The 21,781-nt window shown below is 44.9% G+C and overlaps 1 protein-coding gene across 1 annotated transcript in view; it reads left to right on the forward strand.

Annotated features, from left to right (window-relative positions):
- LOC115169338 (voltage-gated potassium channel subunit beta-1) overlaps positions 1–21,781 on the forward strand; it is a 93,324-nt gene that overhangs the window by 32,285 nt on the left and 39,258 nt on the right. Inside the window, exons 3-8 of the mRNA XM_029724860.1 lie at positions 1,428–1,465; positions 2,618–2,697; positions 4,712–4,756; positions 5,452–5,496; positions 6,842–6,885; positions 10,552–10,638. Coding sequence (XP_029580720.1) covers positions 1,428–1,465; positions 2,618–2,697; positions 4,712–4,756; positions 5,452–5,496; positions 6,842–6,885; positions 10,552–10,638 — 339 coding nt within the window. The remainder of the gene's footprint in view (positions 1–1,427; positions 1,466–2,617; positions 2,698–4,711; positions 4,757–5,451; positions 5,497–6,841; positions 6,886–10,551; positions 10,639–21,781) is intronic.

Consider the following 21,781-nt stretch of genomic DNA (forward strand, 5'->3'; position numbering starts at 1 on the left):
TGCAAGTAGTTGTGTGTGTGTGTGTGTGTGTGTGAGTGTGTGTGTGTGTGTGTGTGTGTGTGTGTGTGTGTGTCTGTGTGTGTGTGTGTCTGTGTGTGTGTGTTTGTCTGTGTGTCTGTTTATGCGAGTGACATAGATACAGGGAGGCAAAGTTTTGCATCTTCTATACTCTGAGTGTTGAGGGACAGTGTGCAGCTATTTACAGTAATTTAATCCTATTCTTGTTAATATTTAATCAGTGCTCCTGGTTTCAGAAAACAAGCTGCTCAATTATCACCCATATCTAATGCACACCAGGGGGTAAACAGGCTCTTTGATAGGATTGATTTAATTCATCTGCCTTATGAATACTTAAGCAATTATACCATACACGGATTGGTTGTTTAGCAACGGAATCGACTAGTGCACAACTATGGGGCAAAACAGACGGAGACGGCTTAGAAAAAAACATGTTGTCTCTCAAATACGCTGTTGTAGTTGTTGTTTAGCTAGCTGCCGAATTTCAACCATATTAACATTGACATGAAATTAGTCAAAACACTTCAAAACGAGACATGGTATCAAGAACAAGATCAAATGAAACGAGCCACCTACGATTCCCCACATGGGAGCTTCTTGTCATTATTGCTAGCTATTTGACCGTTCAGAATCATAACAAGCACGGCTTCCGGCCCCATTGATGCATATGCACCATTTTCATGATGTTGTCAGCCAACCCGACAGATAAACACTCTCTTTGTGTTTATCTTCTATGTGTGTATGTGTGTGTGTGTGTGTGTGTGTGTAGTAATAGTACAATATAAAGTCATCCCTGTGCTTTTGAGCGAGGCAAAAAAGTCATACTCGCCTATTGCCTTGTACAGCAACTCTAATGACCCAGCTGAAACACTGAGGGGGTAATTGAGGGTAAAGGGAGAAGTCAACAAACAGTAAACACACAGTAACTGAATTATTTTGGGGTGATGCTAGGCGATTCTGACAAGGACAGAGGGGCTGTAGCTTTACACTGCAAAGACCGGGAGCAAAGTTAGCATCATAACACACACACACACACACACGAAAGGACTCACACGTACACACACACAAACACGCAGCTCCACCCAGGGTGGATTTAGCAGTGGTGAATCATGGGTAAGTCGAGTCGAGGCCAGGGTTGTGACAGGGAGAGAAACAAGAGGATGAGTACTGAACCTGCCGGAACTTATTCTACTGTGCCCTCTGACCTTTCACATTTTTTTTGTTAGATGTTGGATTTGAGAGTGTAAGTCATATTTCTGTGTCCAAAGCTAGCAATTGCTGGGTGACTTGTGTTTACACTTTCTGTCACTGTCAACATATAGGGGTTTAAAGTTAAGATTAGAATGTTCCATTTTGTACAAATGGCTTTTTTGTTCCAGAATTATGACTTTGACATTTATTTTTCCTAGGTACTTGGGTAACGTTTGGAGGTCAGATTTCAGATGAGGTAAGTCAGGATTCAAATTACAAGCAATGCATGAGACCGTTAAGGAATTGCGCCCACAACATTGGTGTTACCAGCGCAGCATTCCAACCACCTGAGCTATCCCGGACCCCTGGTTAGTGTGGTCGTCCCAAAACAGGTCTCCTTCCCAGTCAGCTCCTGTTAGCACCAAGACTTCCTCTGCCTTATCACTCCCTCACCCTGCTGCCTCTCAGATCCATGGGCCACACATGGCTCACACATGGACAGAGAGAAGGACATGGAGACAGTTCACACACAGTTGAACATACACACACATTTACATACATGACACACGCATACACGTGCATGCCATGCACACACGCACACACACACACACACACACACACACACACACACACACACACACACACACACACACACACACACACACACACACACACACACACACACACACACACACACACACACACTCACTGGTGGAGTGAGGGCATTGAACTGTGACATTTGTCTACTGGAGACGCTGATACGGGTAGACTGCATTGTCCTTGTGAAAGTGGCCTGCAGGTACAAAAAGTAGAATGATGTTGACAAAGTGTTGTGGGGAAATTACAGGGTGTTGATATTGTCTGCTTGGATTGTGTATTATATGTATAGTAACAGGGAGATCCCACAGACCAGATAACAAGACAACATTCATTTAGCTACTAAAACATTGAAATAATACAAAAAGGGATAGTTCACCCAAATGACACATTGGTTTCCTTACCCTGTAAGCAGTCTATGAACAACGTCTGACAACAATCTATGCTTTGGTTTAGTTTCCCTGGCACTATTTCCAAATGTTAACGTTTTAGCATTTATGGCACAAATCCCAGCCAAAATGTATTTCTGTCATTTGTTTTTGCTGAATTCTACCCAGTACAATATATGCTATTTAGCAGATGATTTGATCTGAATAGATTTATAGTCATGTGTGCATACATGCAGTCCAGGAATCAAACCCATTGTTCTGGCGTTGCAAGTGCCCTTGCTCTACCAACTGAGCTACAGAGAACTGCTCAGTTTCATTTTGAGTTTCAAAAATCTTTTCTCTTGTTTTGTCTCTGCCGAATGCCTCTCAGCTGCCAGCTCTCTGTTCTCTCCTGGGTTGATAAAGCCTCTTGTGTTTCTCAGGTGGCTGAGCAGCTGATGACCATCGCCTACGAGAACGGGGTCAATCTCTTCGACACAGCCGAAGTTTACGCTGGGGGGAAGTGAGTGTGATCTGAATACCTATTACCTACCCACCTGAAACAGGACAGCAATGGCTATTTTATTTGAATTTTTTATTTCACCTTTATTTAACCAGGTAAGCTAGTTGAGAACAAGTTCTCATTTACAACTGCGACCTGGCCAAGATAAAGCAAAGCAGTGCAACACAAACAACAACCTAGCTAATCTGGTCTTGGTGGGTTGACACACACATACAGTGCAGGTTTTTGTTCCAGACCAGCACTAAACCCCATAAAGTATAGGGGTCAGCCAAGCTGACAGTGGTGTGAATTAACCATATGGAATGGGATTAGTTCTAAAGCAAGTAGGTTTACAGCGTGGGTGCATGCCAGACTGTTTGTGTATTCAACATAGTTGCCTTGCCAAGACAACGAGAATTCAGCTGAGGCTGAAACAAGTTGGCACCCACACTAGTACATTTACACTTCCATGCACACATGATTGAACGTAGTACAGGATGCATACAGTGTATATTTGATTTGATTTTTGATTTGAGTGTATATGGAGAGCATTGATAATGTGCAATGGTTCATTTGATCAAGCTCTAATAGTACTTCCTGTTATACAGTATGAAATGTGCTATCTTCCCGAATGACTTCTAACGCAGCATTCTGGGGCTTCGGTTTTCATCCTCAACTGAATTCCACAGTAATGGGTCGGTTGGATTTAGCAACAGATTGGAACACTTTATCAATGCTCAAGCACTTTACATTGTAAAGTCACCTACCAATGTGTAGCACCACTAGCGTAGCACAGGTTTCCCTGTGATCCCGCTCTCCTACAAAAAATCTAATGCGTCAGCCACTCACAAAGAAGAGACAATCGCTGTCCATGGTTCTGAAATTTCAACATCTATGCGGCTGCCTATCAGATTATGTTTTTATTTATTTAACTAGGCAAGTTGGTTAAGAACAAATTCTTATTTACAATGACGTCATACCCCATCCAAACCCAGACAACGCTGGGCCAATTGTGCGCCACCCTATGGGACTCCCAATCACAGCTGGTTGTGATACAGCCTGGAATCAAACCAGTGTCTGTAGTGACGCCTCTAGCGCTAAGATGCAGTGCCTTAGACCGCTGCGCCAGTCAGGTGCTAGTGCTTGGAGTAGCCTATAGATTTCCTTTAATGGATACATGTTTATTTGTATTTGGTTGTAATTTTGTCATGTTAACCCTGATTTTGATGTTTCACTAAGCTATCTGCCTACTGTGTCGCAATGCTGCTATTCAGAATGCTGGCTGGCGGCAATAATGTATTTACTTGTTCAGTAATTAAAGGGGGAAATTCAAACATTGCAGATTGTAAAACAAATTGTCAATGCAACAGCATACTAATCAGTAACCCAAATATTTTGGGGGAATATAGAACTGTCCTGTAGACCTATAGCCTACCTTAGCCGACTTCTGCTCTCGCGCAACTTTGAAATAAAGTTTGTGGTGCGTAAAACCAGTCCACTAGCCGCTGGGTCTCTGGCAGTCATCAGCTTGGTTTTCTGGGAGAGGAGGAGGAGAAGGAGGTCTTCACTATTCTCGAGGGGAGGAAGTAGAGGAGGAGCAAGGCCACTGTCATTGCCGGGCCCGGGCAGTGAGGTCTCTGTCGAGACTGGGAGGCTGCTAGTGCTAGCTGATGCATCAGTAGGACTACTAGCTTCCACCTGCGATGGTGTTTCGTCAGTCGAGGATGATGTGGTAGCTTTGCTGATGTGGTTCCGTAATTTGGCACGAGCTTAATCAGAAAAAGCTTTTTTGTGGCTTTTTTGTGCACCACTTGGTCTTGGCCTTTTGTTTATCCACCGGCACCGCTGAGAAATAGGCAAATTAAATTCATGACAACTGTATTGTCTGTCTGTCTCAGCTACTACCATGTAGACACACACACACACACACACACACACACACACACACACACACACACACACACACACACACACACACACACACACACATACACACACACACACCCTTAGAGTTAATATCCCTGCTTTATTACAGAGCCGAGATAATCCTGGGGAACATCATCAAGAAAAAGTGCTGGAGGTATGTATCATCTTTTGTGTGTGTGTGTGTGTGTGTGTGTGTGTGTGTGTGTGTGTGTGTGTGTGTGGGTGAGAGAGAGAGAGAGAGATAGACGGGGCCAGCTAACAAACGTTAATCTACTGTTAGTCTACCGTTAATCAAACCACAGATTTATCTCAATTTCATCACCAATATAACTGATCCACCCATCTGCTAACTAGGTCTGCAGCAGTAACCATGGCAATCAGAGGAAAGTTATGTGTTCTTGGTTTTGCGAAGGCTGGTAGACTGGTAGGTGGTCTGGCCTCAGCTATCAGCACATACTGATCTCATACATCTTTGCTGCTTCATTTCTCCAATGTACATTTCCAATCATAACGTCTTCACTCTCCAGTTCTTCATGTCGGGTCACCGCCTCCGATTTAAACATTAAACAGCCAAGCAATGGGGATTTGACTTTACTTTGAGTAGATACACTGTATCCTATCAAAGTTCAGAGAAAGTGTCCCAGAATACTTTTCTTCATACTTGAATAACATGTATAAAAAGCTAAAGGATCCATATTGTTGACTCCCCTACAGTATTAAGACCTAACATAAGGCTATTGATATTCATCAGGATATGGATAAGGATGTCCATGTCTTTCCCTCTGTTTGTCTGTCTGTCTGATCTCTGTCTGCCTGGCTGGCTGATCTCTCCCCTTTGTCTTTATGTAGGAGGTCAAGTCTGGTGATCACCACCAAGCTCTACTGGGGAGGAAAGTAAGTATGTTCCTCCTCAGACATTCTGAGCACCACGCCAATGTGATTCTGAGGTGCGTGAAATAGGATAGATCTTTGAACGGTCTGTACTGAGGCTCTCCTATACCGTATACTGTCTGAATTCTGTCTGAGTTCTGTCTGAGTTCTGTCTTGACAGAAGTTGAACAGGATCATCCATCAGAGAGCTCTAACCTGTTCATCTTCTCTTTATTAGACATATCCTGTCTATTTGAGGTTCCTAATGAGAATCTAGACAATTGGTCAGGTCGGAGTCGTTCCTGTGTCTGCTACTGGCTCTGTCGTGTCTGCAGGTCAAGTCTCAACTAAAACTCTCTTCCTTTACAGTGCACTAGAGCCACAAGGCTGGATTTGCACTATGATGAAGGAGGGTGTCTAAGATTTGTGCACATACTCAGGCCAAAAATAGCGCACAGCAATACGGTACCATAGAGCTCAAAGAGCTCTATCTTTGAAGTATCCGAGTGGTTCTGTGGTGACACAACCCTCTTTACTGTGGACCTGGAGAGAGAGAGAGAGAGAGAGAGAGAGAGACATGATTAACAACCAGCCTGGCCGTCTGTTTGGGGCCTGACGAGGCTCTCTGCGTCTCTGAACAGACTCGCACACACAGCTGGGGCAGCCGATAACATAACAGAGAATAACACAGCCAGAGATCCAGGATGACTCAGCCCCACGCTACAGTTCTCTGTGTGCCTGGAATATCAGTCCCCAACTCTCAGAGAAAGAAAAGAGAGTCTGTGTGGCTCTGTCAGTAGAGCATGTCACTTGCAATGCAAAAGGTTGTGGGTTTGATTCCTGCTGGGGCCACCCATGTGTAAAATGTATTCAAGCATTATTGTAAGTTGCTTTGTCTGTTAAGTGGCATATATTATAAAAAGAGAGGGGGTGAACATGAAGAAAAAAATAAGGAGAGAAAGACAAAGAAAGGTTTGAAGGTAGGGGGAGAAGATGGATAGTAATGGTGGAGGGCTGGGTAGATGAGGATGATGTCGCTGACAGTTTGTCATTGACTCAGACATCCACTATGACAGATTACAGGGCATTGCATTTTCAGTGCTGACAGACGATAAAGTTTGTTTTGTTGCTACCGACACTTCCCAGGGCCTGTTGTGTCTCTTGTTTATTCATCGATTTGTAGACAGCTCATTAGAGGCTGGTGGGACGAGTTCAATGCTCTAGTCACTGTAAATCTGTGCGTCTGTATGTCTATGTGTCTGTGTCTCTCTCTGTGTGTGTGTGTGTGTGTTTGTGTGTGCATGCACTGGTGTGTGCCCTTTTGTGTATACTTTTCTGTGTGTATATTTACTTCTGTGTTCTTTTCCAGAGCGGAGACAGAGAGAGGACTCAACAGAAAGCACATAATTGAAGGTAAAGTGGCTGATTTCCTCTTCCTTCTGTCTTGTCCTCCACATCACTCCATGCCCCAGTTTACCTCTATAATCCCCTCCTTTTCATATCCACATCACTTTTTATTTTCTCTCTTCTCCCTCTCTCTTGTGATTGATTGCTGCAAGAATGCTGTTCATTGACTACAGCTCGGCATTCAACACCATAGTACCCTCCAAACTCATAATTAAGCTTGAGACCCTGGGTCTCGACCCCGCCCTGTGCAACTGGGTCCTGGACTTCCTGACGGGCGCCCCCAGGTGGTGAAGGTAGGAAACAACATCTCCACTCCGCTGAATCTTAACACTGGGGCCCCACAAGGGTGCGTTCTCAGCTCCCTCCTGTACTCCCTGTTCACTCACGACTGCGTGGCCATGCATGCCTCCAACTCAATCATCAGGTTTGCAGACGACACAACAGTAGTAGGCTTGATTACTAACAACGATGAGACGGCCTACAAGGAGGAGGACAGGGCCCTCGGAGTGTGGTGTCAGGAAAATAACCTTTCACTCAATGTCAGCAAAACAAAAGAGATGATCGTGGACTTCAGGAAACAGCAAATGGAGCAGCCCCCTATCCACATCGACGGGACAGCAGTGGAGAAGGTGGAAAGTTTTAAGTTCCTCGGGGTACATATCACCGACAAACTGAAATGATCCACGCACACAGACAGTGTGGTGAAGAAGGCGCAACAGCGCCTGTTCAACCTCAGGAGGCTGAAAAAATGTGGCTTGTCACTGAAAACCCTCACAAACTTTTACAGGTGCACAATTGAGATCATCCTGTTGGGCTGTATCACCGCCTGGTATGGCAACTGCACCTCACATAACTGCAAGGCTCTCCAGAGGGTGGTGCGGTCTGCACAACGCATCACCGGGGCAAACTACCTGCCCTCCAGGACACCTACAGCACCCGATGTCACCGGAAGGCAAAAAAGATCATCAAGGACAATAACCACCCGAGCCACTGCCTGTTCACCCCGCTTCCATCCAGAAGGCAAAGTCAGTACAGGTGCATCAAAGCTGGGACCGAGAGACTGAAAAACAGCTTCTATCTCAAGGCCATCAGATTGTTAAACAGCCACCACTAACACAGAGTGGCCGCTGCCTACCTACAGAATTGATATCATTGGCCACTTTAATAAATGGAACACTAGTCACTTTAATAATGCCACTTAAGAATGTTTACATATCTCGCATTACTCATCTCATAAATACAGTATATAATGTATATTGTATCCTTCACTATCTATTCTTTACTATCTATTGCATCTTAGCTGCTCTGTCACTGCTCATCCATATGTTTTATACTTATATATTCGTATCCCATTCCTTTACTAGATTGTGTGTATTAGGCTTTGTTGTGGAATTTGTTAGATATTAGGTTTTGTTGGGAAATTCTTAGAAACTGCTGCACTGTCGGATCTAGATGCATAAGCATTTCACTACATTCGCAATAACATCTGCTAACCATGTGCATGTGACCAATACAATTTTATTTTATTTCCTCCGGTGTGCTCAGTTGAACTTAACCTCCTCTTTTGAAGTACCTGTATGTCTCTACTACCTCTCAGGGTCGGATGTCTCTGGGTCTTGAGTTGGTCCATTTGTAATATGATATGCTAGACATGAGGGCCCCCCCCATACCCTCGTGTCCTGTAGTGTCCTCTCCTGTTCTTTTCTCTCCTATCATCTCCTCTCCTCTCCTCGCCTGTTATTTTCTGTCCTCTCCTTACCATTCCTTTTATTTTCCTTTCCTCTCCTGCCATCTCCCACCTTACCTTTCCATGTTTCCCCTTTCAGTCCCCCCAGTCTCCTATTTTACAGTTTTTAGGGTATTACACAGCTAAACCTGACACCCAGATGACCCCAATCCGCACACTACCCCAAACCAAGTCCCTGATCCAGCCCAACAACGTCCCGTCCACAACACAGTGCCTGCACCTCCTGCAGCACTCTCAAATAGTATTAACATTCATATCAGCTTCTAACTTTCCCCCCAAAGAAGAACAGAATCATATGTTTAGTATGAGAGATAAAGAATGGGGAGAAGGGGGGAGAGACAGAGAGAGAGGGAGGGAGGAGAGAGAGGAAGAGAGCGGGAAAGATAAAGTGAGAGAAAGTGAGAAAACATAGGAAGGGAGAGAAAGAGAGCATAACCAATTAGTTGGGCTCAGCTGTCCTGCCTGGAGGATAGATAACAATACTAAGGCACAGCGCCTGTGTCACCATAATGTGGTGGATGTCACCGCAGGCTAACTGATGAAGGACACGATTGGCTGAGAGACACAGTTGTTGACAACCTATTTAAACTGTTGATGTGGATGTCACTGCAGGCTAATCGATGCAGTATCTGATTGGCTGAGAGACACAGTTGTTGACAACCTATTTAAACTGTTGTTGTGGATGTCACTGCTGGCTAATCGATGTAGCATCTGATCGTCTAAAAGAGACTGCTGTTCACAGCATTTTTTGAAGGGCATTGGCAGGTGTGGCGGTGTCACCTTAAGATAATCGATGTTGGGCCGAGAAAGACAGTTGACGACAGTATTCATATCTCTGATGGATGTCTAAACTGGTTCCTACAGTCAAGAGTAGAGGACTAGTGAGGCAAACTGGTGTTTGACAAGGATGGTTTTTGGTGGTTTTATTTACTGATTGACAGGATATTTAAAGAGATTTTTAAACAGGACTTTGTTCATGACCTTGCTTGTTTCCTCCTTTATCCCATATCCACCAATGGAATTCATTTGATGTATTACCCTTCTATCCACTTCTCTCTAATCTCCAAAAATAGAGGCACGTAGAGGCCTTAAGACTGCTTAATCAGTACAAGTCGTGTGAGTGTGTGTGAGTCACTTCAAAATAGAGTCCCTTCAGAGCCTTCTAAAAATCATGGCAGAGCAGGCTCAGATTAGTGTGTGTGTGCGCATGCACATGCATGTGTGCGCACATGTGTAATGTTCCTGGGATTACCGGGTTGCAGATGACAGGACATGGATTAAGATTGTGAATGGTGACAGGGGAGAGCATGACTCCCTCACAGGATTAACTCTGGCTGGCATTCATCTGTCACAGAAATGTACACACGTATACACACACGTACACACACACATGCACAGACACTCATACAGTATACACGTAAACACACTTTTCCAAACACACATATGTACACACTCAGGTATACACCTCCTTTCTTTGCCTTTCCTGTCTTCTTGTGTCCCATCCTCTCCTCTCCTCTCTCCATCCTTTCATCTATGTCTGCTCTCCTATTTGTTTTTGTGAATGGAGCTGAGCTGAGCTGACAGACACAATACCTCATTCATCTATACCCCTCAACCCTCTTCCCTCTCTCCTCTCCTCTTGGGATTCAAACAGCAAAGCCTTCATCTGACAGGATGAGAGAGACAGAGGAGGAAAGGTCTCCCTCACCTTCCCTCAGATCTTCTGTGGCTTGTTGTGTTCTGTAACTGCAGGTTTCTAACAGGTGTTTACCTCTCTCTCTCTCTCTCTCTCTCTCTCTCTCTCGCTCTCTCATTTCCTTTTCTCTCTCTCACCCTCCCGCTCCCTCTCTGCCCATCTCTCTCCCTCTATCCACCACCCCCTCCATCTTCCTCTCTCTCTCTCTCTCTCTCTCTCTGTCCTGCAGGTCTGAGGAGCTCTCTACAGAGGATGCAGCTGGAGTATGTGGATGTGGTGTTTGCCAACCGGCCCGACAGCAACACCCCCATGGAGGGTGAGTGACCCCGGGGGAGGAGGGAGGGAGAGGGTGAGAGGGTGACTCTCAGGGATGGGAGTGATTGATGGTATTGTTGTTGGTTTACTTTGGCACTCGTTTGTTTCACATGCACACACAGTCATGTGCATGCACAAACACACACACACATACACACACACAAGCAAGCAAACAAACACAAATAAACACACTTACCCCCCCACTCTGTGTTCAGTGAGTTTCAACAAGGCCTCTGTGTGTGTTGCTCCCCTCCCCTCATTCTACTGAAACAGGATTAGAGCCCCCCTCGAGGGTAGCTGGTGTATTTTGGGGTTGGTCTCCATGGAGATAGAAGCCCTACTGTACTCTCTCTTTTCCTCTTCTTTTATTTCTCTTTCTCTAATTTGTGTCTCTTTGCTTTTTTTCTCTGCCTTTGCCTCGCTTACTTACTTCCGCTATTTCTTGGCTCTCCTATAACAGAGTGGGTCACATCACTAACTTGCTAGAGATTTCTTGTCTCTAACCCCCTTCTCTCTCTCCATCCCCTACTGTTCTCTCTAAGCTCGGATCCTTCTTACTCCCTCAGCCCTAAACAAGCCACCGGGGGTCCAGACTGTACACAACCTGAGCCTGTCACCCAGAGCTGCTGATGTCTGTCACACATGCCCCATGGCAGAAATTTTCAAAGAAAGATTGCTATATCGTCTTTGCCTCATGGCCAACAACAGACAATGTTGTCTTTACTACCAAATACAATACTAATTGACCGATTGACAGACACAGAAAGCAAAGCAGATGATAGATGGACGGACAGATGGACTGAAAGACAGACAGACAGACAGACAGACAGACAGACAGACAGACAGACAGACAGACAGACAGACAGACAGACACATGCACACACATACAAACTCTCTCTCACATGCACACACCCAGCTGTGATCCTATCCCAGCTAACAATTTTAGGGAAAGAGAACATTTTTACAATGTTACCCTTAATGTTCCCCAGATATTTGAGTGTCTAGTTTTCCGTTAGTTAGGAGAACATCGTATGTTATCAAAAACCTCATGAGAACCTATTTAGTATGTCCTGGTGTTAGAGTTAGAAATGTCCTTAATGGCAAACAGAGCTTATCAGAACGTGGTTACCATGTTCTCAGAATATAAGATATTAATGTTCTAGACATGTTTCATTGGAATGTTGCAAAAACAGTCCTGTGTCCAATTTTCTGAGCATTCGGACAATATTCCATCAACGTCCCACCAAACATAAACAGAACAGGGTTGCCGTGTTCTCAGAATAAAATATATTAATGTTCTAAACACGTTTCATGGGAACGTTGCTGGAACATTTCTCTGTATCAGTTGTCAGGACGTCACCTGAAGATCCCAAAGAAACGTTCTCCCCAAAATAAAAGGGTTTCATTACACATCACCCGTTGTTACTGTTGCCGAGCCCATCAAGGCCATGATTGGTGAACCACTGATCTTTGGCAAGGTTAGGGACACCCACAGTGCTTTTAACATGCAGTGTTTTCAATTTACATATTTGACACAGATTGACATACATCAATACACTGTGCATATATACAGTAATTCATATTCATCTTGTCCTCACCTGGGATTTGAACTCACAACATCTTGGTTCATGTCCTTCCAATCTTTCTGCTACAGCACCATGTCTGCGTCAGTTATCAGTTAATCTTACTATTTTCTCAGCAATTTTCAGGCTTTCTGTATAGTGGTATAATGTTGGTAGGTCATTTCACCCTGTTTTAATGTTACTCCTGATCAATAAAGCTGTTTTTCTAAAGTGTACTTTTAACAGAGCTGAGATTCACTTCAAAGTGCATTTCAAGAAGATGATGGAGAGATGTCCAGCTATATAGAATTAATAAGTACTAACACTTTATGAGAGGTAGTGGAAATGTGGTCATCAATCAATCAATTATAAAGCTCTTCTTACATCAGCTGATGTCACAAAGTGCTGTACAGAAACCCAGCCTAAAACCCAAAACAGCGTGCAATGCAGGTGTAGAAGCACGGTGGCTAGAAAAAACTCCCTAGAAAGACCGGAACCTAGGAAGAAACCTAGAGAGGAACCAGGCTATGAGGGGTGGCCAGTCCTCTTCTGGCTGTACCGGGTGGAGATTATAACAGAACATGGCCAATATGTTCAAATATTCATAGGTGACCAGCAGGGTCAAATAATAATAATCCTAGTGGTTGTAGAGGGTGCAACAGGTCAGCACCTCATGAGTAAATGTCAGTTGGCTTTTCATAGCCGATCATTCAGAGTATGTCTACCGCTCCTGCTGTCTCTAGAGAGTTCAAAACAGCAGGTCTGGGACAAGGTAGCACGTCCGGTGAACAGGTCAGGGTTCCATAGCCGCAGGCAGAACAGTTGAAGCTGGAGCAGCAGCACAACCAGGTGGACTGGGGACAGCAAGGAGTCATCAAGCCAGGTAGTCCTGAGGCATGGTCCTAGGGCTCAGGTCCTTCGAGAGAGAGAGAGAAAGCAAAAGGGAGAGAGAGAAAAAAAGAGAGAGAGAATTAGAGAGGGCATACTTAAATTAACACAGGATGTGGGATAAGACAGGAGAAATACTCCAGATATAACAGACTGACCCTAGCCCCCCCTACACAAACTATTGCAGCATAAATACTGGAGGCTGAGACAGGAGGGGTCGGGAGACACTGTGGCCCCGTACAACGATACCCCCGGACAGGGCCAAACAGGCAGGATATAACCCCACCCACTTTGCCAAAGCACAGCCCCCACACCACTAGAGGGATATCTTCAACCACCAACTTACTATCCTGAGACAAGGCCGAGTATAGCCCACGAAGATCTCCCTCACGGCACGAACCCAAAGGGGGGTGCCAACCCGGACAGGAAGATCACGTCAGCGACTCAACCCACTCAAGTGGCGCACCCCTCCTAGGGATGGCATGGAAGAGCACCAGTAAGCCAGTGACTCAGCCCCTGTAACAGGGTTTGAGTCAGAGAATCCCAGTGGAGAGAGGAGAACTGGCCAGGCAGAGACAGCAAGGGCGGTTCGTTGCTCCAGTGCCTTTCCTTTCACCTTCACACACCTGGGCCAGACTACACTCAATTATAGGACCTACTGAAGAGATGGCGTAGCAGTCGGATGTCTGTTTTTGTCTTGTCCCGTCCCGTGTATATATCGTTTTCTTCGTATATATTTCGTATATATTTTTAATCTCAATTTCCATCTATGGACAGAACATACTCTCCTGCAACACGTCTCAACCAATGTGGTACGGATCTGCTATTTTTTATACTTTAGAACGTGAACCACCACCAGAAGCTAGCCAGCTAACTAGCTCCAAGCTAGTAGTCAGGTACCCACTGACTACTCGGACATCAGCCAGCCTCAGCTCGGTCAATTCCTGCCAGTCTGCACAGCGCGATATCAACCCAGAGCATAACGAACTGCTTTTTCTCTACCACATCTCTGGATTCCTACCGCTAGCTCTGAACCTTTACACCGGATCATCGCAGCTAGCTAGCTGCTATCCGAGGGGCTACTCCTGGCAAATGTCGCTGTCCCGAAGAAAGCACCAGTTAGCCTGGAGCTAGCGCGGAGCTAGGCCCATCTCCAGGCTAGCCAAAGACGTCCATCAGCCAATTCTTGGGCTACAATACCTTGTTTGCCAATTGGCCTGGACCCTTTACTGCCGACACGGAGCCCCGCTGATCCATCACGACTGGTCTGCCGACATAACTGTCCGAGGTGGTTTCAACAGGCTCTTCCGTTACGACGTCCCCTGAGGCCCATTTGCTAGCATCCGGCCCGCTAGCTGTCTGAATCGCCATGTCTCGAGCTTGCCTAGCGTAGTAGCACTACTGAATTGGCTCCCTGACTCATCTATTGCTACTCACTGAGCCCTATGATCACTCGGCTACACATGCCTCTCCCTAATGTCAATATGACTTGTCTGTTGCTGTTTTGGTTAGTGATTATTGTCTTATTTCTCTGTAGAGCCTCCAGCCCTGCCCAATATGCCTTAACTTTTGTTCCACCCCCCACACGTGCAGTGACCTCACCTGGCTTAACTGGTGCCTCTAGAGAAAAAACCTCTCTCATTGTCACTCAATGCCTAGGTTTACCTCCACTGTACTCACATCCTACCATACCCTTCCTTGTCTGTACATTATGCCTTGAATCGATTCTTCCGCACCCAGAAATCTGCTCCTTTTATTCTCTGTTCCGAACGCACTAGACGACCAGTTCTTATAGCCTTCAGCCATACCCTTATCCTACTCCTCCTCTGTTCCTCTGGTGATATAGAGGTTAACCCAGACCCTGCAGCCCCCTACACCACTCCCATTCCCCAGGTGCTCTCATTTGTTGACTTCTGTAACCGTAAAAGCCTTGGTTTCATGCATGTTAACATTAGAAGCCTCCTCCCTACGTTTCTTTTATTACCTGATTTAGCACACTCCGCCAACCCGGATGTCCTATCCGTGTCTGAATCCTGGCTTAGGAAGGCCACCAAAAATCCTGAAATTTCCATCCCTAACTATAACATTTTCCGACAAGATAGAACTGCCAAAGGGGGCGGAGTTGCAATCTACTGCAGAGACAGCCTGCAGAGTTGCGTCATAATATCCAGGTCTTTGCCCAAACAATTCGAGCTTCTACTTTTAAAAATCCACCTTTCCACAAACAAGTCTCTCACCGTTGCCGCCTGTTATAGACTGCGTTCTGCCCCCAGCTGTGCCTTGGACACCATATGTGAATTGATTGCCCCCCATCTATCTTCAGAGTTTGTACCTAAACTGGGACATAATTAACACCCCGGCCATCCTACAATCTAAGCTTGATGCCCTCAATCTCACACAAATTATCAAGGAACCTACCAGGTACAACCCTAAATCCATAACCACGGGCACCCTCTTAGATATCATCCTGACCAACTTGCCCTCTAAATACACCTCTGCTGTCTTCAACCAGGATCTCAGCGATCACTGCCTCATTGCCTGCGTGCGTAATGGGTCCACGGTCAAACGACCACCCCTCATCACTGTCAAATGCTCCATAAAATACTTCAGCGAGCAGGCCTTTCTAATCGACCTGGACTGGGTATCCTGGAAGGATATTGACCTCATCCCGTCAGTAGAGGATGCCTGGTTGCTCTTTAAAAGTGCTTTCCTCACCATCTTAAATAAGCATGCCCCATTCAAAATATGTAGAACTAAGAACAGATATAGACCTTGGTTCACCCCAGACTTGACTGCCTTTGACCAGAACACAAAAACATCAAGTGGCATTCTGCATTAGCATCGAATAGCCCCCGCGATATGCAACTTTTCAGGGAAGTCAGGAACCAATATACTCAGTCAGTTAGGAAAGCTAAGGCTAGCTTTTTCAAACAGAAATTTGTATCCTGTAGCACTAATTCCAAAAAGTTGGGATATTGTAAAGTTCATGAAGAATAAGAACACCTCCTCCCAGCTGCTCACTGCACTGAGGCTAGGAAACACTTTCACCACCGATAAATCTACAATAATTGATCATTTCAATAAGCATTTTTCTACTAGCAGGCCATGCTTTCCAACTGGCTACCCCTACCCTGGCCAAAAGCTCAGCACCCCCTGCTGCAACTTGCCCAAGCCCCCCCCCTCCCCGCTTCTCCTTCACCCAAATCCAGACAGCTGATGTTCTGAAAGAGCTGCAAGATTTGGATCCTTACAAATCAGCAGGGTCAGACAATCTGGACCCTCTCTAAAATGATCCGTCGAAATTGTTGCAACCCCTATTACTAGCCTGTTCAACCTCTCTTTCGTATCGTCTGAGATCCCCAAATATTGGATAGCTGCCGCGGTCATCCACCTCTTCAAAGGGGGAGACACTCTAGACCCAAACTGTTACATTTCAAAGATGATGGAACATTTGTATTATCTTTTACCAGATCTAATGTGTCAAACCTACCTTGTCTATCTAAAGTCTTCGAAAGCCAAGTTAACAAACAGATCACCGACCATTTCGAATCCCACCGTACCTTCTCCACTATGCAATCAGGTTTCCGAGCTGGTCATGGGTGAACATCAGCCACGTCCTATGCAATATCATAACCGCCATTGACCTGGCCAAGGCTTTCGACACTGTCAATCACCGCATTCTTATTGGCAGCGTTGGCTTCTCAAATGACTGCCTCGCTTGGTTCACCAACTACTTCTCAGATAGAGTTCAGTGTGTCAAATAGGCAGGCCTGGTGTCCGGACCTCTGGCAGTATCTATAGGGCTGCCACAGGGTTCAATTATCGGGCTGACTCTTTTCTCTGTATATATCAATGATGTCGCTCTTGCTGCTGGTGATTCTCTGATCCACCTCTACGCAGACAACACCATTCTGTATACATCAGTGCCACTCACACAATACAGTGCCACTGAACGGCCCGCTACCAAACCTGTGGGCTCTCCTTCACCGCAGCCAACGTGAGTAAAACATTTAAACGTTTTAATCCTCGCAAGGCTGTCGGCCCAGACGGCATCCCTAGCCGCATCGTCAGAGCATGCACAGACGAGCTGACTGGTGTGTTTACGGATATATTCAATCAATCCCTATCCCAGTCTGCTGTTCCCACATGCTTCAAGAGAGCCACTATTGTTCCTGCTCCCAATATACTAAGGTAACTTTAGCTAAATGACTATCGCCCTGTAGCACTCACTTCCGTCATCATGAAGTGCTTTGAGAGACTAGTCAAGGATCATATCACCTCCACCCTACTTGACACCCTTGACCCACTCCAATTTGCTTACTGCCCCAATAGGTCCACAGACTATGCAATCGCAATCACACTGCACACTGCCCTAACCCATCTGGACAAGAGGAATACCTATGTAAGAATGCTGCTCATCGATTACAGCTCAGGATTTAACCTCTCTAGGGTATGTGGGACGAAATCATTCCACCTATGTAACAGCCAGTGGAATCCTGTGGCGCGTTATTCAAATACCTTAGAAATGCTATTACTTCAATTTCTCAAACATATGACTATTTTACACCATATTAAAGACAAGACTCTCGTTAATCTAACCACACTGTCCGATTTCAAAAAGGCTTTACAACGAAAGCAAAACATTAGATTATGTCAGCAGAGTACCCAGCCAGAAATAATCAGACACCCATTTTTCAAGCTAGCATATAATGTCACAAAAACAAAACCACAGCTAAATGCAGCACTAACCTTTGATGATCTTCATCAGATGACACCCCTAGGACATTATGTTATACAATACATGCATGTTTTGTTCAATCAAGTTCATATTTATATCAAAAACCAGCTTTTTACATTAGCATGTGATGTTCAGAACTAGCATACCCCCCGCAAACTTCCGGTGAATTTACTAACAATTTACTAAATAACTCACGATAAACGTTCACAAAAAGCATAACAATTATTTTAAGAATTATAGATACAGAACTCCTCTATGCACTCGATATGTCCGATTTTAAAATAGCTTTTTGGTGAAAGCACATTTTGCAATATTCTAAGTAGATAGCCCAGCCATCACGGCTAGCTATTTAGACACCCGGCAAGTTTAGCACTCACCAAAGTCAGATTTACTATAAGAAAAATGTTATTACCTTTGGTGTTCTTCGTCAGAATGCACTCCCAGGACTTCTACTTCAATAACAAATGTTGGTTTGGTCCCAAATAATCCATAGTTATGTTCAAATATCCTCTATATGGTTCGTGCGTTCAAGACACTATCCGAATGGTAAAGAAGGGTGACGAGCACGACGCATTTCGTGACAAAAAAATTCTAAATATTCCATTACCGTACTTCGAAGCATGTCAACCGCTGTTTAAAATCAATTTTTATGCCATTTTTCTCGTAAAAAACGATAATATTCCGACCGGCAAAGCCTGTTTACATTCAACGAGAGAGAAAGTAAAAGCATGGGATCCCCTCGTGCACGTGCCTTAGTCTGATGGCCCTCTGATCGGCCACTATCCAAACGCGCTAATGTGTTTCAGCCTGGGGCTGGAATCACATCATTCAGCTTTTTCCCGCCTTCTGAGAGCCTATGGGAGCCGTAGGAAGTGTCACGTTACAGCAAAGATCCTCAGTCTTCAATAAACAGAGGCAAGAAGCTCAAGGAATGGTCAGACAGGCCACTTCCTGTAAGGAATCTTCTCAGGTTTTTGCCTGCCATATGAGTTCTGTTATACTCACAGACACCTTTCAAACAGTTTTAGAAACTTTAGGGTGTTTTCTATCCAAAGCCAATAATTATATGCATATTCTAGTTACTGGGTAGGTGTAGTAACCAGATTAAATCGTGTACGTTTTTTATCCGGCCGTGTAAATACTGCCCCCTAGCCCTAACAGGTTAATACCATAGTACCCTCCAAACTCGTCATTAAGCTCGAGACCCTGGGTCTCAACCCGGCCCTGTGCAACTGGGTCCTGGACTTTCTGATGGGCCGCCCCCAGGTGGTGAGAGTAGGAAACAACATCTCGACCCCGCTGATCCTCTATACAGGGGCCGCACAAGGGTGCGTTCTCAGCCCTCTCCTGTACTCCCTGTTCACACATGACTGCGTGGCAATGCACGCCTCCAACTTAATCATCAAGTTTGCAGACGACACTACAGTGGTAGGCTTGATTACCAACAACGACGAGACGGCCTACAGGGAGGAGGTGAGGGCCCTCGGAGTGTGGTGTCAGGAAAATAACCTCACACTCAACGTCAACAAAACAAAGGAGATGATCGTGGACTTCAGGAAACAGCAGAGGGAGCACCCCCTATCCACATCGACGGGACAGTAGTGGAGAAGGTGGAAAGTTTTAAGTTCCTTGGCGTACACATCACGGAAAACTGAAATGGTCTACCCACACAGACAGCGTCTTGAAGAAGGCGCAACAGCGCAACAGCGCCTACTCAGGAGGCTGAAGAAATTTGGTTTGTCAGCAAAAACACTCACAAACTTTTACAGATGCACAATCGAGAGCATCCTGTCGGGCTGTATCACCGCCTGGTACGGCATCTGCTCCGCCCACATCCGTAAGGCTCTCCAGAGGGTAGTGAAGTTTGCACGAAGGCCATCAGACTGTTAAACAGCCATCACTAACATTGAGTGGCTGCTGCCAACATACTGACTCAAATCTCTAGCCACTTTAATAATTAAAAATGGGATGTAATAACTGTATCACAAGTCACTTTAAACAATGCCACTTTATATAATGTTTACATACCCTACATTACTCATCTCATATGTATATACTGTACTCTATACCATCTACTGCATCTTGCCTATGCCGTTCGGCCATCACTCATATATTTATATGTACATATTCTCATTCATTCCTTTACACTTGTATGTATAAGGTAGTTGTTGTGAAATTGTTAGATTACTTGTTAGATATTACTGCACGGTCGGAACTAGAAGCACAAGCATTTCGCTACACTCGCATTAACATCTGCTAACCATGTGTATGTGACAAATAAAATTTGATTTGATTGGATCTGGCCATTCTTTGGACACTGTGCTAACAAACCTACAAATGAGCTTCAATGCCATACAACACTCCTTCCGTGGCCTCTGACTGCTTTTAAATGCTAGTAAAACTAAGTGCATGCTCTTCAACTGTTTGCTGCCCGCACCCGACCGCCTGACTAGCATCACTACTCTGGACGGTTCTGACTTAGAATATGTGGACAACTACAAATACCTAGGGGTCTCTGGTTAGACTGTAAACTCTCCTTCTAAACTCACATTAAGCATCTCCAATCCAAAATGAAATCTTGAATCGGCTTCCTATTTTGCAACAAAGTCTCCTTCACTCATGCTGCCAAACATACCCTTGTAAAACTGACTATCCTACCGATCCTTGACTTCACCGATGTCATTTAAAAAATAGCCTCCAACACTCTACTCAGCAAACTGGATGTAGTCTCACAGTGCCATCCGTTTTGTCACCAAAGCCCAATATACTACCCACCACCGTGATCTGTATGCTCTCGGTGGCTGGCCCTCACTACATATTTGTCGCCAAACCCACTGGCTACAGGTCAACTATAAGTCTTTGCTAGGTAAAGCCCTGCCTTATCTCAGCTCACTGGTCACCATAGCAACACCCACCCATAGCACGCGCTCCAGCAGGTATATTTCACTGGTCATCCACAAAGTCAACCTTTCTTTGCCCGCCTTTCCTTCCAGTTCTCTGCTGCCAATGTCTGGAACGAATTGCAAAAATCACTTATTTCTCCCTCTCTAACTTTAAGCATCAGCTGTCAGAGCAGCTTACCAATCACTGTACCTGTACACAGCCAATCTGTAAATAGCACACCCAACTATCTTATCCCCATATTGTTATTTACCCTCTTGCTATTTTGCACCCCAGTATCTCTACTTGCACATCATCATCTGCACATCTATCACTCCAGTGTTAATGCTAAATTGTAATTATTTCGCCTCTATGGCCTATGTATTGCCTTACTTCCCAACTCTTCTACATTTGCACACCCTGTACATAGATGTTTCTATTGTGTTATTGACTGTATGTTTATGTGTAACTCTGTGTTGTTGTTTTTGTCGCACTGCTTTTCTTTATCTTGGCCAGGTTGCAGTTGTAAATGAGAACTTGTTCTCAACTGGCCTACCTGGTTAAATAAAGGTGAACAAATAGATATAAAAAAATATTCTTATAAAAAGACTGAGTTTGCGGTTGAGACTGAGTCTGCGTCTCTCATATGGATAGGCAGACCATTCCATAAAATGAAGCTCTATAGGAGAAAACCCTGCCTCCAGATGTTTGCTTAGAAATTCTAGGGACAGTAAGGAGGCCTGCGTCTTGTGACCGTAGCGTACGTGTAGGTATGTACGGCAGGACCGAATCGGAAAGATAGGTAGGAGCAAGCCCATGTAATGCTTTGTAGGTTAGCAGTAAAGCCTTGAAATCAGCCCTAGCCTTAACAGGAAGACAGTGAGAGAGGCTAGCACTGGAATAATATGATCAAATGTTTTGGTTCTGGTCAAGATTCTAGCAGACGTGTTTAGCACTAACTGAAGTTTATTTAGTGCTTTATCCAGGTAGCCGGAAAGTAGAGCATTGCAGTAGTCTAACCTAGAAGTGACAAAAGCATGGATACGTTTTTCTGCATAATTTTTGGACAGAAAGTT

This window comes from Salmo trutta, chromosome 31, assembly GCF_901001165.1.
Source record: "Salmo trutta chromosome 31, fSalTru1.1, whole genome shotgun sequence".
NCBI classification, from domain to species: Eukaryota; Metazoa; Chordata; class Actinopteri; order Salmoniformes; family Salmonidae; genus Salmo; species Salmo trutta.